The following is a 13,394-nucleotide window of genomic DNA, read 5'->3' as shown; positions in this document are numbered from 1 at the left end:
ACTGTAGCTTCCACTCGGCGCCCATAGCGACTAGCGTTCTGAAGGGGATCGTGTTAGATGGTGACAAGGCAGAGGTGAAAGATGAGGACATGGAGACGCTATTGGGGACGATGGACATGGCCGCTTGTTTGGTGAGTTCATGACACACTAAGTTGTTATGTCTGTTTCCAGGGAAGTCTGGTTCTTTAACTTCGTTCGTGCAGTTTCTTGCAGGGTATGATAAATTGAAAGATGTTGTGCAAAACACCAAGACTGATGATAACCCTCACGTCAAGCTGGGGTGTATGCGAGCTGCGTGGGGGGTTGACAAGAGGAAGCTAGAAGTGATGACCACCAAGTACCAAAATGTTGCTGCTGAGAATGCTACATTAGTGACTGATATGACTGAGCTAGAAAGGGAATTAGCTGAAGTGATTGCTTATGCTAAAAAATGCCAAAAGGTGGCGCGCAAAGCACAGGAGGCGTATACCAAAGCCTGTGTCACATATGCCGCTCTGGACGAGAAGTATGACGCTCTGAAGAAAGCGACTGTAGGCGAGGAACAGGGGCAAGGAATGCGCGTGATGCTGAGATCGGCCCGGCACACTGCTTCTACTAGCGCGGCACTAGAAGATAAGCATGTCTTAACTGATATTTGATGATGTGATCTACCTTTGTCTCTGTCAGCAAAAATTTGTAAGCGTTGTTTACGTTCTCCTCTCTTATATGAGAGTTAACAATAGAGTTGTGTCTTCAGGCTTGCCGGAGCAGTTCGCCCTTTTAGTACAGAGAACTGGTTTCCACGGAAGTGGCATTTCGATACTTTGTTAAATTTGTAATAGATACCGATCTGGATTTTTTGGGTAATCCCAGCAGATCGGTGGATGTAATTGTTGTGGCGGTTGGTCACATATTGCTACTGGTTATGCTCCGAATGCATGTTTCTGCTTACTTGTTTATAGATAGCGTCATGCTTATTGTTCATGTGGCTTGAAATAACTGAGGAGCTGGAGATTTAGTTTAGACACATGATGTGCCTGTGATTAGCGTTGTCTTTCTTGTTTATCATGTTATAAGAGAAGAGACGTTAGGAGTATGCTAGATAACCTGAGTCTAGAACTAAGAGTTTCTCCCTAAGTGTATTGCGCTGAGTCTGAGAAGTAAGACTCAAAGGAATGCTCTGGTCAGGCAGAGCGTGTGGGCCTGTATAAGCGTGACGCTCATGGAGAACGCTTTCGTATGGTCGACTCTAGGAGTATAGGGTCGTCGATGAACGAGGCTCTAGGGGGGTCGTAGAGCCTGCGAGCTCCAGAGAGTTGTCTGCTCACGGAGAGCGTTCTCGTTTAGTCGATCCTAGAAATATAGGTCCTCGACGTGACAAGAGTTGGAGAGGCTGTGGAGCCTGTAAGCTCTAGAGAGCTGTCTGCTCACAGAAAGCGTTCTCGTTTAGTCGATCCTAGAAATGTAGGTCCTCGACGTGACAAGAGTTGGAGAGGTTGTGGAGCATGTAAGCTCTAGAGAGCTGTCTGCTCACGGAGAGCGTTCTCGTTTAGTCGATCCTAGAAAGATAGGTCCTCGACGTGACAAGAATTGGAGAGGCTATGGAGCCCGTAAAGCCGTGGAGCCGCTCCCACGGAGAGCGTTCATGTTTATGAGGCGTATGGTTCACCGTGTTGGATCGTAAGTATACCGGGTCGTGTTTCCGATCTGCGGCGTAGGACTTTTGATGCAAGTAAATGGAATACCTTGTACTAGGTAACTTAAAAATTGAACCTTGAACTTACAGTGCTTGAAAAATGGAATATACAACAACAATGGTTTTATTGATAAAATCTTTTCAGCAGATAAGTATTCCAAGGGCGAGGTAACAATTTCCCCTCTTGAGTTTTTATCCAAGATGCTCCATTGCCTACAACGCGCGTTCTCGATGTATGGGCCTTCCCATGTAGGGGCTAACTTGGAGTCGTCTTGCGTCTTTTTTAACACTAGATCGCCAGGCTGGAACGATCGAGGATGCACCCGTTTATTGTAGGAGTTCTTCAGGGTTTGCTGATAAGAAGCGACTCTGATGGCGGCTAAGTCACACCGTTCTTCTAGCAAATTGACCTCTCGTGCTAAAACAGAATCATTGTGTCCTGTCTCGACGAGCTCGGACCGGTCGTAGTATTTGACGATTCGGCCGGATGGGAATGACAGCCTCTGTGCCATAACACAAGGAGAATGGAGATTCGTCTGTACTGGACCGAGCTGTGGTGCGATGAGCCCACAAGATGTTCTCCAACTGGTTCGGCCATTGGCTCTTGTTATTTTCAATCTTTTTCTTCAAATTTTCTAAAATGGCCTTGTTGCTGACTTCTGCTTGACCATTACTCTGAGTGTATTGTGGAGTAGAAAATGCATGAATTATCTTCCACTTGGTTAGAAAGTCTTTGACTGTTCTGCCTTTGAATTGGGGTCCATTGTCCATCACTAGTGTATATGGCAAACCAAATCTGGTGATGATGTGAGTCCAGATGAAGTTTCGGACATGTGATTCTTTGACATGTGCTAAAGGAATGGCCTCGACCCACTTAGTGAAATAGTATGTTGCAGCTAAGACGAATCGAAAACCAGTGCTCTTCTGTGGGATGAATGGTCCCATGATGTCCATACCCCACATGTGAAATGGCCATGGGCTTGCTATATTGATCAGCTCGCGAGCGGGCTGAATGATGTTGTGGCCGAATGTTTGACATTTTACGCACTTGATGACGTATGCTTTGGCATCGATCTGCATACGGGGCCAAAAGTAGCCTTGGGAAATTGCCTTGTGGGCTAAAGAGCGACCTCCGGTATGGTTTCCGCATTCTCCTTCATGGATTTCGGCAAATATCAATTGGCCCTGCTCTGGAGTAATGCATCGCAAGTGCGGTCCACTAGCAGATTTTCTGAACAACTTATTGTGCAATAAGCAATATCGACGTGCTTGATATGGGATTTGCTTGGCTTTGGTACGTTCTGCAGGGAGTGTGCCATGGTGGATGTAGTCCATGATAGGCTGCATCCATGTCTGACTCAACTGATCTTCGGAGAGAGGGAACAGATCGGTTATAACTAGGGCATGCTCGACCTGGTACGCAGGTCGGTCGACTACCTCAATGAGGAGTTGGCGTGGAAAGCAACTCGGTGTTTAAGTGGCTAAGTAAGCTAGACTGTCTGCGTGACGGTTCTCATCACGCAAAAAATGATGTATAGTAGATTTCTTAAAAGAAAGCAATAAATGATGAACGACCTGAAGATACTTCGAAAGGTTACCTTCATGGGTAGTGTACTCTTTGGCAATCTGGCGAACGACCAGTTGTGAGTCACTAAAGACTTGAAGTTCTTGCACACCGAGTTGTAGTGCCATACGAAGGCCCATGATCAACGCTTCGTACTCTGCCTCGTTGTTGGAAGATGCGAAGTCGAGTCGAACTGATTTTTCGACCATAAACCCTTTGGGGGACATTAAGACGACCCCGATGCCACTCCCTCCAGGGTTGCTAGAGCCATCTACAAAGAGAGACCAGATTGATTTGACACGTTCCTTGGCGTCTGCGAGCTCCATCTCTGGTTCCTAGTGTGGGTCCTTAACAGGGAAATCTGCTAGGAAATCGGCGACGACTTGACCTTTCTGAGAGGTGCGAGGTACAAACTCCATGTGGTGTTCACCGAGCTCTTCGGCCCATACTACCATACGAGTAGTCTTGTTTTCTTTGTGGAGGATCTTCTTCAAGGGGAGGTCGGTCAGTACTTTGATCGGATGTGCTTGAAAGTATGGCCTGAATTTTTGTGCCGAATACAACAAAGCAAGTACGGCTCTTTCAAGGAAAGAATAATTCCTTTCAGCTGGCGTGAGCGTCTTACTTATAAAGTAGATCGGCTTTTCTGAGTTGTTCTCCTCTGTGAAGAAAACTGAGCTGATGGCGAAGTCTGATATTGCCAGATATAGCCCCAGTGTCTCTCCATCTATTGGTTTGGCTAAGACGGGAGGCGTGGTGAGGTATTCTTTGAGAGTGGCGAATGCTTGGTGGCATTGATCGTTCCATGAGAACTGCTCGCCTGTTTTGAGGAGTTGTAGGAACGGGCGACACTTGTCTGACGTCCTGGATATGAATCGGTTAAGTGCAGCGACCATGCCTGACAACTTCTGTATCTGCTTCTTTGTCTGTGGATCAGGCATGTCTAAGAATGCTCGGATTTGGTCTGGATTTGCTTTGATCCCTGGCTGTGACACCTGATATCCGAGAAACTTACCAGAGGACGCTCCAAAGAGGCATTTCTCTGGGTTCAACTTCATTCGAGTGCAGCGCAACCTAGAGAACGCTTGCTCAAGGTGAGTGATGTGGTCTCCTGCTTTCCTGCTTTTGACGACCATGTCGTCGATGTAAACCTTCATGGTCTCACCTAACATGTCCTGGAACATGTTAGTTACCAGACGCTGATATGTCGCTCCGGCGTTCTTAAGGCCAAACGGGAGGACGTTGTAACAATAAATTCCTTGCTCGGTAATGAACGAGGTCTTCTCTTGATCTTCTTCAGCGAGTGGGATTTGGTTGTATCCGCTGTACGTGTCCATGAAGGAGAGAAGTTCATGCCCACAGGTCTGGTCGACAAGTCGGTCAATACGAGGTAGGGGAAAACTATCTTTTAGGGTTTCCTGATTGACATTCGTGAAATTGATACATAGGCGAATTGTTCCATTCTTTTTGGGGACCGCAACAATGTTCGCGATCCAGTCTGGATAGTCGACCTTTCTGATAAAACCGACCTGCTTGAGTTTGTCGACCTCGTCGTTAATGGCTTTTTGAAACAGCAGGGATAAGCAGCGAGGTCGTTGGCAAACTGGTCTAGCACTGGGGTTGACATTTAATCTATGACATGCTACGTTGGGATCTATTCCGGGTACATCGATATACGACCAAGCGAAAACATCTTTATTCATGGCCAAAAAATTTACAAGTTGGGTCTTGAGTGTAGGGTCAAGGTTAGCCCCTACATATACAAACTTGGGATCATCATTAGTTCCTAAGTTCACTTGCTCTCTGTCGACCTGTTGAGGTGTTGGCTTGGGTGACGATGCTTCTTCGTGTGGTGATACTTTAGCGATCTGAGGGAGAGTGAAAGTAGTCGCCCGAGCTGGATCGGTGTCTGTGGTGACGAGAATAGGGGCTGGAATGGTCTCTGTGATCATGACAGCGGGTGCTGGAGTGACTGCCGAAATTGAGATTTGTTGTGCGACACATGACGGTGAGGTGGTTGGGATGCTAACTGGAGGGGCAACAACAGTGGAGGTGACCTCTGGGGTCGTGATTGCTGTGTTGACAACAGCTGTCGCGACGTCTGGGATCCGTCTGGATGGAGCGACAGTGGTTGGGCTGACTTCTGGAGTGGAAACAGACGACTGCATCTTCTTACTGGAGCCCCCAGCGTGTGGTTTTGATGCTTGGGCTCTGACCTCGGCAATCAGGTCTTTGGCCATGGTATAACTGGTGGGCTCGTTGCTTGTGTGGATTGGTCCACTGTCGATCCTACTTGCTGACAAGATTTGGTTACAATGATATGCTTCTAGTTGATTGCTTCTCAGCTCCATCATTCCTCTAGGGCCTGGGAAACGGAGAACTTGATGCAATATTGATGGTACAGCTTGCATTTGGTGGATCCATCGTCGTCCTAGTATGGCATTATAGGACGACTTGATATCCAGGATGCTGAAGCTTGTATTGCAGCTGACTTTGTCCTCTTTGGACCCTACTGATACTGGAAGGATGATGTCACCGACAGGGTCGGCCCTGGAGCCATTGAACCCATAAAGGGGGGCAATCGGATCTATAAGAACTGACTTGGGTAAACTCATTTCTTGGACGGTGTGATAGAATAAAATGTCGCACGAACTCCCCAGGTCGATCAAGACGCGCTTTACTGTCCAGTCGCTAATCTTGACGTGGACGACCAGTGCATCGTTGTGAGGAAGGCAGACCTTGTTGAGGTCGGCCTCTGTGCTGCCTGGGAAGTAAAATGACACACTTCCTGAAGAGCGCCGACACGACGTCTTTTCTCTCTGGATGAGGTGACGGAATCATCGAGGAAGGTAATCATGTGAATTGTTCTAGCATTGTCACGATCTGAGGAGTGTTGTCTTCGCTCGTGACGAGAACGGTCTCTTGGACATCCTCTACTGTAGGGGCGAGCTTGAAACTCTTGGTGGTGACGGCGAGGTGGAGATCGACTGCGCACTCGGCGAGCCATGAGTTTATGGCGCAAATCACCTTCAGGAATGTTGGTGTACTGTTTAATATGACCAGCTTCGACGAGGTCCTGGAGATAGTGCTTAAGCCCCCAGCACGCATTGGTTTCATGGCATTTTGCTTTGTGGAATGCGCAGTAGGACTTGTCAGGTCGATCTATTGGCTGCCTCACATCTGGTCGGAAGTATGAGGCGCGCTGGATCTTGGCCAGTATGTAACTAGGGGAGCGTGTCAAGACAGCGAACTCTCTGTTGTTATCCTGCCGGGTACCTGCCTTTGGTGCCAGTGACCTGGATCACATTTTGGCACGCTGGGTATGATCAGAGATCACTGCCACCTCCTGGACCTCGGCTAAACCACTGGACTTCAAACTTTCTTGCAACTTGATATACTTGTCGACCCGGGCATACAGTTCGGACAGCATTTCTGGGCGCTCTTTCATCAGTGATCTGGAGAGGTCGGTATTACACACTCGACAGGCGTTAGAAAATGCCAATGTGGCAAAAGACTCTTTCATTCCACTTTCCATACACAACAGTTCAGCCTTGAACCGTCCTAAGAATTGGCGAATGGTTTCATCTTCCCTGAATGAGAGCTGGAATAGCGAATCAAGATCTGCCTTCTCTCGTCTGTTGTGCACGTATTGGCTAGCAAATAGATCAGTAAGCTGTTCAAAACTTTTAATAGAATCATGTTCAAGAGAGAAGAACCAATCAAGTGCGCCATCCTTGAGACTGGCTGGAAATAGTCGGCAGTGAAGATGATCAAACTCAGGAGAACTGTAGAGGGCCAGACTTTGAATGTACCAAGCCACATGCTGACCGGGGCATGTGCTGCCATCATACATTGGGAAGCGTGGCTGGATAAAATCTTGAGGAGAAGGTTTATTGAGAACTTCAGCACTGAACGGGGACGCGCGGTATGTTTTGAGCATCTTTTGAACAATTTGGGTCGCATCCTTTCTGACTGCACTCTGGCCTATCCTATGTGATAATTCGTTAATCTGTTGATTAAGCTCGTTGATGCCATTCTCTGCAACGTTGCCGACTGGTTGCTGTTGGTAAGCGTCTACTTGTGCTCGTAAAGCAGCATTTTCTTGCCTGAGTAAGGAAATGCTCTCATTTGTTAAACCCAAATTTTCCACTTCACGGGTTTTGAACTTGAGCTTCGAGGCTAACCATGCTTCGTGGGCTTGAGAATTGTAGGTTTTTGAGTTGGGTTAAGGTGATTTCTCAAGAAATCGAACCCACAGACGGCGCCAATGTAAAGGGGCGTTTTGGTTTCCCTTTAGATATTGTGAAGAGAGGGGAATGGGTTGAGGTTTTTCTGGAGAGACCGAAGTTAACGATGAGCGAAATGCCTCTCACACGATCCTCTCTTGGTTTTTCTTTTTAGGGGAGAGAGGAATCAGGTCTCACATAGTTCAAGTAGGTGGTATTTATAGGCTTGTGGAAGTGTCAATCCTAGAGACACGTGTGTCTCTTGCACACGTGTAAGGTGGAGATTGTGAATGAGTGTTGGGCTAGTTTTAGTATAAATTCGCGTGTCTTTGATTGGGAGTTAGCGGTAGTCCCTATTTCCGGTGGTGGGAAGTACAAGTAAGATTTTGGTAATGATTACCCCTAGTGGTGACTTTATTTGAGGCGTTCTGTCTCTGGCCGTGTGTTCGTACTGAGACATCCTTGTTCGTACCACCTACATGAAAGGAGCTGCTCACAGATCGGTCTTGGAGGTCAATGTCTTGGGTTCACCTATGCTGCACGTGTATGTCTTCACAAGGGAGCTGCTCACAGGTCGGTCTTGGAGGTCGATGTCCTGAGTTCGCTTATGCTTCACGCGTGCGTGATCTTCCTTAATGAGGATATTACTCCCCTACAAGGGGGTCGCCTTCATTATTTCCCCTTCAGCATTTTCATGTTTTAGCATCCGCTTAGCTTTAGTTCGTTTTCTTTCAAGATTTACATTACATCATTTTCATTCCAAAGAGCTTTAAATCATCGTAGTTATTTTACCCTTAATAACATCATTTCTTTTCTAGTTCAATTCCTGTCCTGCATTTATTTACTTAATGTATACAGCAAGTTTTATTATTTCTTTTATGACCATGAGCTAATCCCCCCCCCCCTCTCAGGGGGAGGGTTATGCTGCTCGTGTAAAAATCTGGATTGACTCTTTAATATTCTAGAATCACTACTTAGGATTTAGGCATAGATTAGACATCCGGTCCTAAAATGACTGAGACTGTACCAATTTGGATCGATGTCTGCTCCAAAAGCCTCTCGTCTTGAAAAAAATGTCTCAGCGACTTCTCTCTGGTGTCAAACAGCTCTCCAATTTGTCCAGCTGATGTGAAATCGAGCCAGGAGCTGAAATAATATACCAAAGATGAGATATTATTTAAACTCCTTATGCTAGTGCAATGTGGCCTAGAGATGTGGGCATGCGCTAGGGATCAATACTCGACGTCGTCTCCGAATACGAGACGAATTAGAGATGTAGTGATGTGGTAGTAAACTGTTGAAAAACGATTCTTGCATGAGCATGATTAACTCTCTCCTTGTTTCTCCATCTTTGTTTACCTACATCAAAATCACCGTAGTAATTTACATTAATTGCATTACCGTAAAATTAATTAAACCAACTAAAAAAAAAACCTAAAAATCCTACTCACCAAAAGTTGTAATTCCAGTTGTGAACCTTTTCCGAGCCCTAAGGTTTGGACGATCCCTTACTCGACCTATCCTACCAAACCCACATGAGTAAGGTAACTTGACGAAAACGTACGACTATACGGACTTTGGACTTGGAACTTTGGACTTTAGACTTCGGACTTCGGACTGTGGACCTCGGACTTAATTAATCAAGAAAACCAATAAACGTGAAAAAAATGCATGTTAATCAGTCGATTTTACAGATGTCAACTCAAAGAGCCCTAAAGACAGTTACCCCGCCCATGCTGCGAGTAGATGAATTGGTGGATAGAACAGCGAGATTCAAAATATTTTCTTTCATGTATGCATCCATGGGATACAATCAAGTCGCGATGTACGGACCAGACCAGGAGAAGACGGACTTTGTGGTGGAAGGTGATACATATTGTTATACGAGGATGCCATTTGGTTTGAAGAATGCCGGGGCCACCTTCCAGCGATTGGGAGAGAAAATGTTTGAAGGTAAAATTAGAAAAGGAATTAAAATATACATAGATGACATGGTGGAAAAGAGCATGTCGGAAGAGGAGCACTTGGAGGGTCTAAGGGAGACATTCAGCATACTGCGAACGCATAATCTGAAGCTCAACCCAGAGAAGTGCACGTTTGGAGTGACCACGGGAAAGTTTTTGGGCTACATTGTTACTCACCGGGGAATAGAGGCTAACCCGGAGCAGATAAGATCCTTGGTGGAAATGCCTTATCCGCAGAACATAAAGGAAGTACAACGGCTAGCTGGAAGGGTCGCCAGCTTTAAACAGATTCATTTCGAAGTCGTCGTACAAGTGTAGGCCGCTGTATCGATTACTGAGAAGCACACCAGATTTCTTATGGACGTCAGAATGTGAGGAGGCGTTTCAAGAGTTGAAGAGTTATTTGGGCAAGGCTCCCTTGTTATCACGGCCAGAGAAGGGGGAGAAATTGTACTTGTATTTGGGGGTCACGGAGTATGCGATTAGCTCAGTCCTTGTTCGGCGTCGACAAGAGGGAAAAACCAGTATATTTCTAGAGCAAAACCTTACTGGATGCCAAGACCCAGTACAGTAGAGTTGAGAAGTACGCTTTGGCATTGGTATTCTCAGCCCTCAAGTTGACACCATACTTTGAAGCACACTCAGTGGTAGTGGTAACAAATCTGCCCTTGAAACAAGCACTGATAGCAGAAAAGTCTGGAAAACTGCTAAAATGGGTTGTGATGTTGAGTTCCTATAAGATACAATATCATATAAGGATCGCGGAAAAGGCACAGGTGGTGGTTGAATTTCTGGCAGAATTTCTAGGAGGATCCCATTTAGGGGGAGGAGATTGTTATGTAGCCTGAAAAGGATGTCGTGCATGACCTCCTGGATCCATGGGATAAGAGAAATGGGTGGAGAGCGTTCGCAGACGGATTAGCGACGGATGTATGCAGCGGAATAGTCTGTATTGGCTACACCTGATAACAACAGAATAGAACAAACCATAAAGCTAGGATTCATGGAATCTAATAATGAGTCAGAGTACGAGGCGGTGATAGCAGGGTTGAAAATGGCCGAGGATTTAGGGGTAAATGAGCTGACAGTACATTCGGACTCGAACTTAGTAGTGTGTCAAGCAAATGGGGGGTTCACTACGTGATGTCCGCGAATGGCGAGGTATTTGGAGGTGCTGCACAAAAGGTCCGCTAAGTTTGCGAAGATCAAGTTCATACATCTAGGTCGCGGTGAAAATAGACATGCTAACGCCCTGGCTTATGTAGCCGTGACAATACGTGGGTCGGAGGAAAGAACCATAAAAGTAGGAAGGTTGGAGAAACCGAGTATTGAGGAGTCGACAGAGGTATGCCAGACAGCGGAAGAAGAAGGTGGTTGGATGGATCTTAGCAAATGTTTTTTTTTCTGGGAAAGACGTGGCTGATAAGAAAGAGAGAAGAAGGATGGAACAAAAGTTTCAGAGATACATTTTGATAGGGGGAGAGTTGTATCGAAAGAACTTCAATGGGCCATTGCTAAAATGTCTCGGGCCGAGGTTGGCACTAGAGGTACTCGTAGAGCTGCATGGGGGAAATTGTGGGAGTCATTCGGCTGGAAGGACAATAGCCCACCGACTTTTAACCCAGGGTTACTTCTGGCCCCATATGAAAAGAGACGCGGTGGAGTTTGCCAAGAAATGTGACAAGTGTCAGAGATTCTCGCAACTGATCATTGCACCCGCGGAGCCGCTGCATAATGTATCTAGTCCGTGGCCGTTCGCCATGTGGGCGATGGATATAGTGGGGACGCTGCCCATGGCCAGTTGCAAGAGGAGGTTTATGCTAGCAGCTACTGATTATTTCACTAAGTGGATAGAGGTTGTGCCCCTACAACAGGTGAAGGAGACACAGGTGATAAAGTTCTTATGGGAAAATATCATATGTAAATTTGGCCTGCTGTATGCTATCATCGCAGACAATGGAACTCAATTCACAGGGTCAAAGGTGCAGGAATTCTTGCAAGCGTACAAGGCGAAGCAGGGGTTCTCGGCCCCATACAACCCCGATAATGAACAATCTCAAGAGGAAGTTAGAAGATAAGAAGGGTGCGTGGGCCGATGAATTGAATCATGTCCTCTGGGCTTACCGAACCACATCTCGAATGACCACTAGAGAAACTCCTTTCTCCCTAGCTTACGGATTTGAGGCCGTGATCTCATCGGAAATGGTGGCATCTACAACGCGAACCAAGGCTGTGGAGGAGGGTGTGAACTGGGGCATACTGTCAAGGGATTTGAATTTGACAGAAGAAAGAAGGGACTCCGCTCGTATTATGTTGGAAGAGTATCACAGATGCCTGTAGAGACAGTACAACAAGAGAGTCAAGCCACGACAATTCCAAATAGGGGACTCTGTGCTTTGCCGAGGGACCCCTAGTACCAAGAGGGAGAATGACGAAAAGTTGGGCCCAAATTGGGAGGGGCTGGCACCTACAAGCTATGAATAGAGGAGGGAAAGTTAATAGAGAAATCGTGGAATGTGAGGATGTGAGGATGTTGAAAATTTGTTACACCTGAATGTAATGTAGATCCAGAGCAAGAGACTGGAGTTGTTTGTAAATATATAATAGAACGACACTTTTGAGAAGAGAATATCACTTGCAATAGAAGGTTTCCAAATCAAACTGGGGACACCGAGGAGCCCTTCGCGGACAAGAGGTCCGAATCAAACTAGGGGCCAGATGAGTTGTCCCTAACAGGCTTCACGGTCCTATAGAGCCAGCGGAGGGGGATGAACCCTTCGCGGACGAGAGGTCCAAATCACACGTAAGGGAAAAGAGTATTGTCCCTGGCATGCTACACAGCCGTGCTTAGAGAGAGACAGTGGAAGGGAGGAGCCCTTTGCAGTCGTGAGGTGCCTATCAAGGCTGGGGCAAGAGGAGCCGCCCCACATGCTTCGTAGTCTAATAGAACCGCAGAGTGGGACGAGCCCTTCGTGGGCGAGAGGGCCAAGTCACACGTAGGGGCAAAAGGAGTTGTCCCCAGCAGGCTGCACAGCCAATCAAAGAGAGTTGAGACCGGTAGAGGGGCCTCAGGAACTCAGGGCCAAAGAGGACACCTTTGATCATGAAAATTGATGGTGTAAGAAAAATAGGAGATAACACTAAAAGAGTATAGTGAGAGTGTATATATCAAGTTGTTAATCAGGGGTATTAACTTTTGCCAAAATGTATCCGGACTTACACATCAAATGGGGTTGAGGGGGATGGTTAAAAATATCAGAAAACACTATCCTAAGGTAATGCATAGTTTCAAGTGTTAATAGACTTCAAAGGAAAGAGGAACAAAAGAATAAGTACAAACATATTAAGCCAAATATCCATAAGACAAAATCTGAGACAAAGAGTTTTCACACAGGAGTACAATAGCAATAAATTACAAAGCTTGGAGACACCAAAATACAAGGCTTGGAGCCAAGAGAGGGAGGAGTCTTAGACTATATCGGTAGCATGTTCGACAATATCTACCATGGTAGCAGCTTCAGGTACCACATCCTGGACCGCTGACCCCTCACCCGAGGCGGGTTCATTGATTGCCTCCTGGTGAGCTAGTCCCTCACCCTCAGTGAGTTCATTGACTACATCTTCCACCATGACATCATTAGTTCCAGGAGCAAGGGTGGTTGGTCTCTCAGGCAGGAGGCTCCCGTCTTGGAGAATGCACGCGTGTTTTTCTTGGATATTCTTTCCCACCCTCTTGTCAGCCAGGAGCTTGAAGCATTCTTGAAGCTTGCTCACGTCAGCCTGGTGCTGCCGTAGAAGGGCCGCAAAAGCATCATCATGCCGCTGAACGAGGGCAACTAGGTTCTCTAGATGCTGCTGGAGGAGTGCTTCCCGTTGATGACTCAGACGGTCGTTGACCCCATCCATGTACAGCTGATGAGAGGCCTCTGCGGATTTCACTTCATCCTGAGCCTTGAGTTTATCCA

At 46.6% G+C, this 13,394-nt stretch overlaps 1 protein-coding gene across 1 annotated transcript; it reads right to left on the bottom strand.

Moving 5' to 3' along the window:
* Positions 1–6,540: 6,540 nt before the first annotated feature.
* On the bottom strand, positions 6,541–7,092 carry LOC147517471 (uncharacterized). The gene has a single exon (XM_086593607.1). The coding sequence runs from the start codon at positions 7,090–7,092 to the stop codon at positions 6,541–6,543; it is 552 nt and encodes a 183-aa protein (XP_086449733.1).
* Positions 7,093–13,394: the final 6,302 nt, after the last annotated feature.

Source organism: Coptis chinensis, chromosome 2 (genome assembly GCF_015680905.1).
Source record: "Coptis chinensis isolate HL-2020 chromosome 2, ASM1568090v1, whole genome shotgun sequence".
NCBI lineage: Eukaryota > Viridiplantae > Streptophyta > Magnoliopsida > Ranunculales > Ranunculaceae > Coptis > Coptis chinensis.
The sequence above is the reverse complement of the archived record's forward strand: the minus strand, read 5'-3'. Positions and strand labels throughout refer to the sequence as shown.

Excerpts from the sequence above, each read along its gene's own strand:
- LOC147517471 (XM_086593607.1), bottom strand. The coding sequence starts at position 7,092 with ATGTATGATGGCAGCACATGCCCCGGTCAGCATGTGGCTTGGTACATT.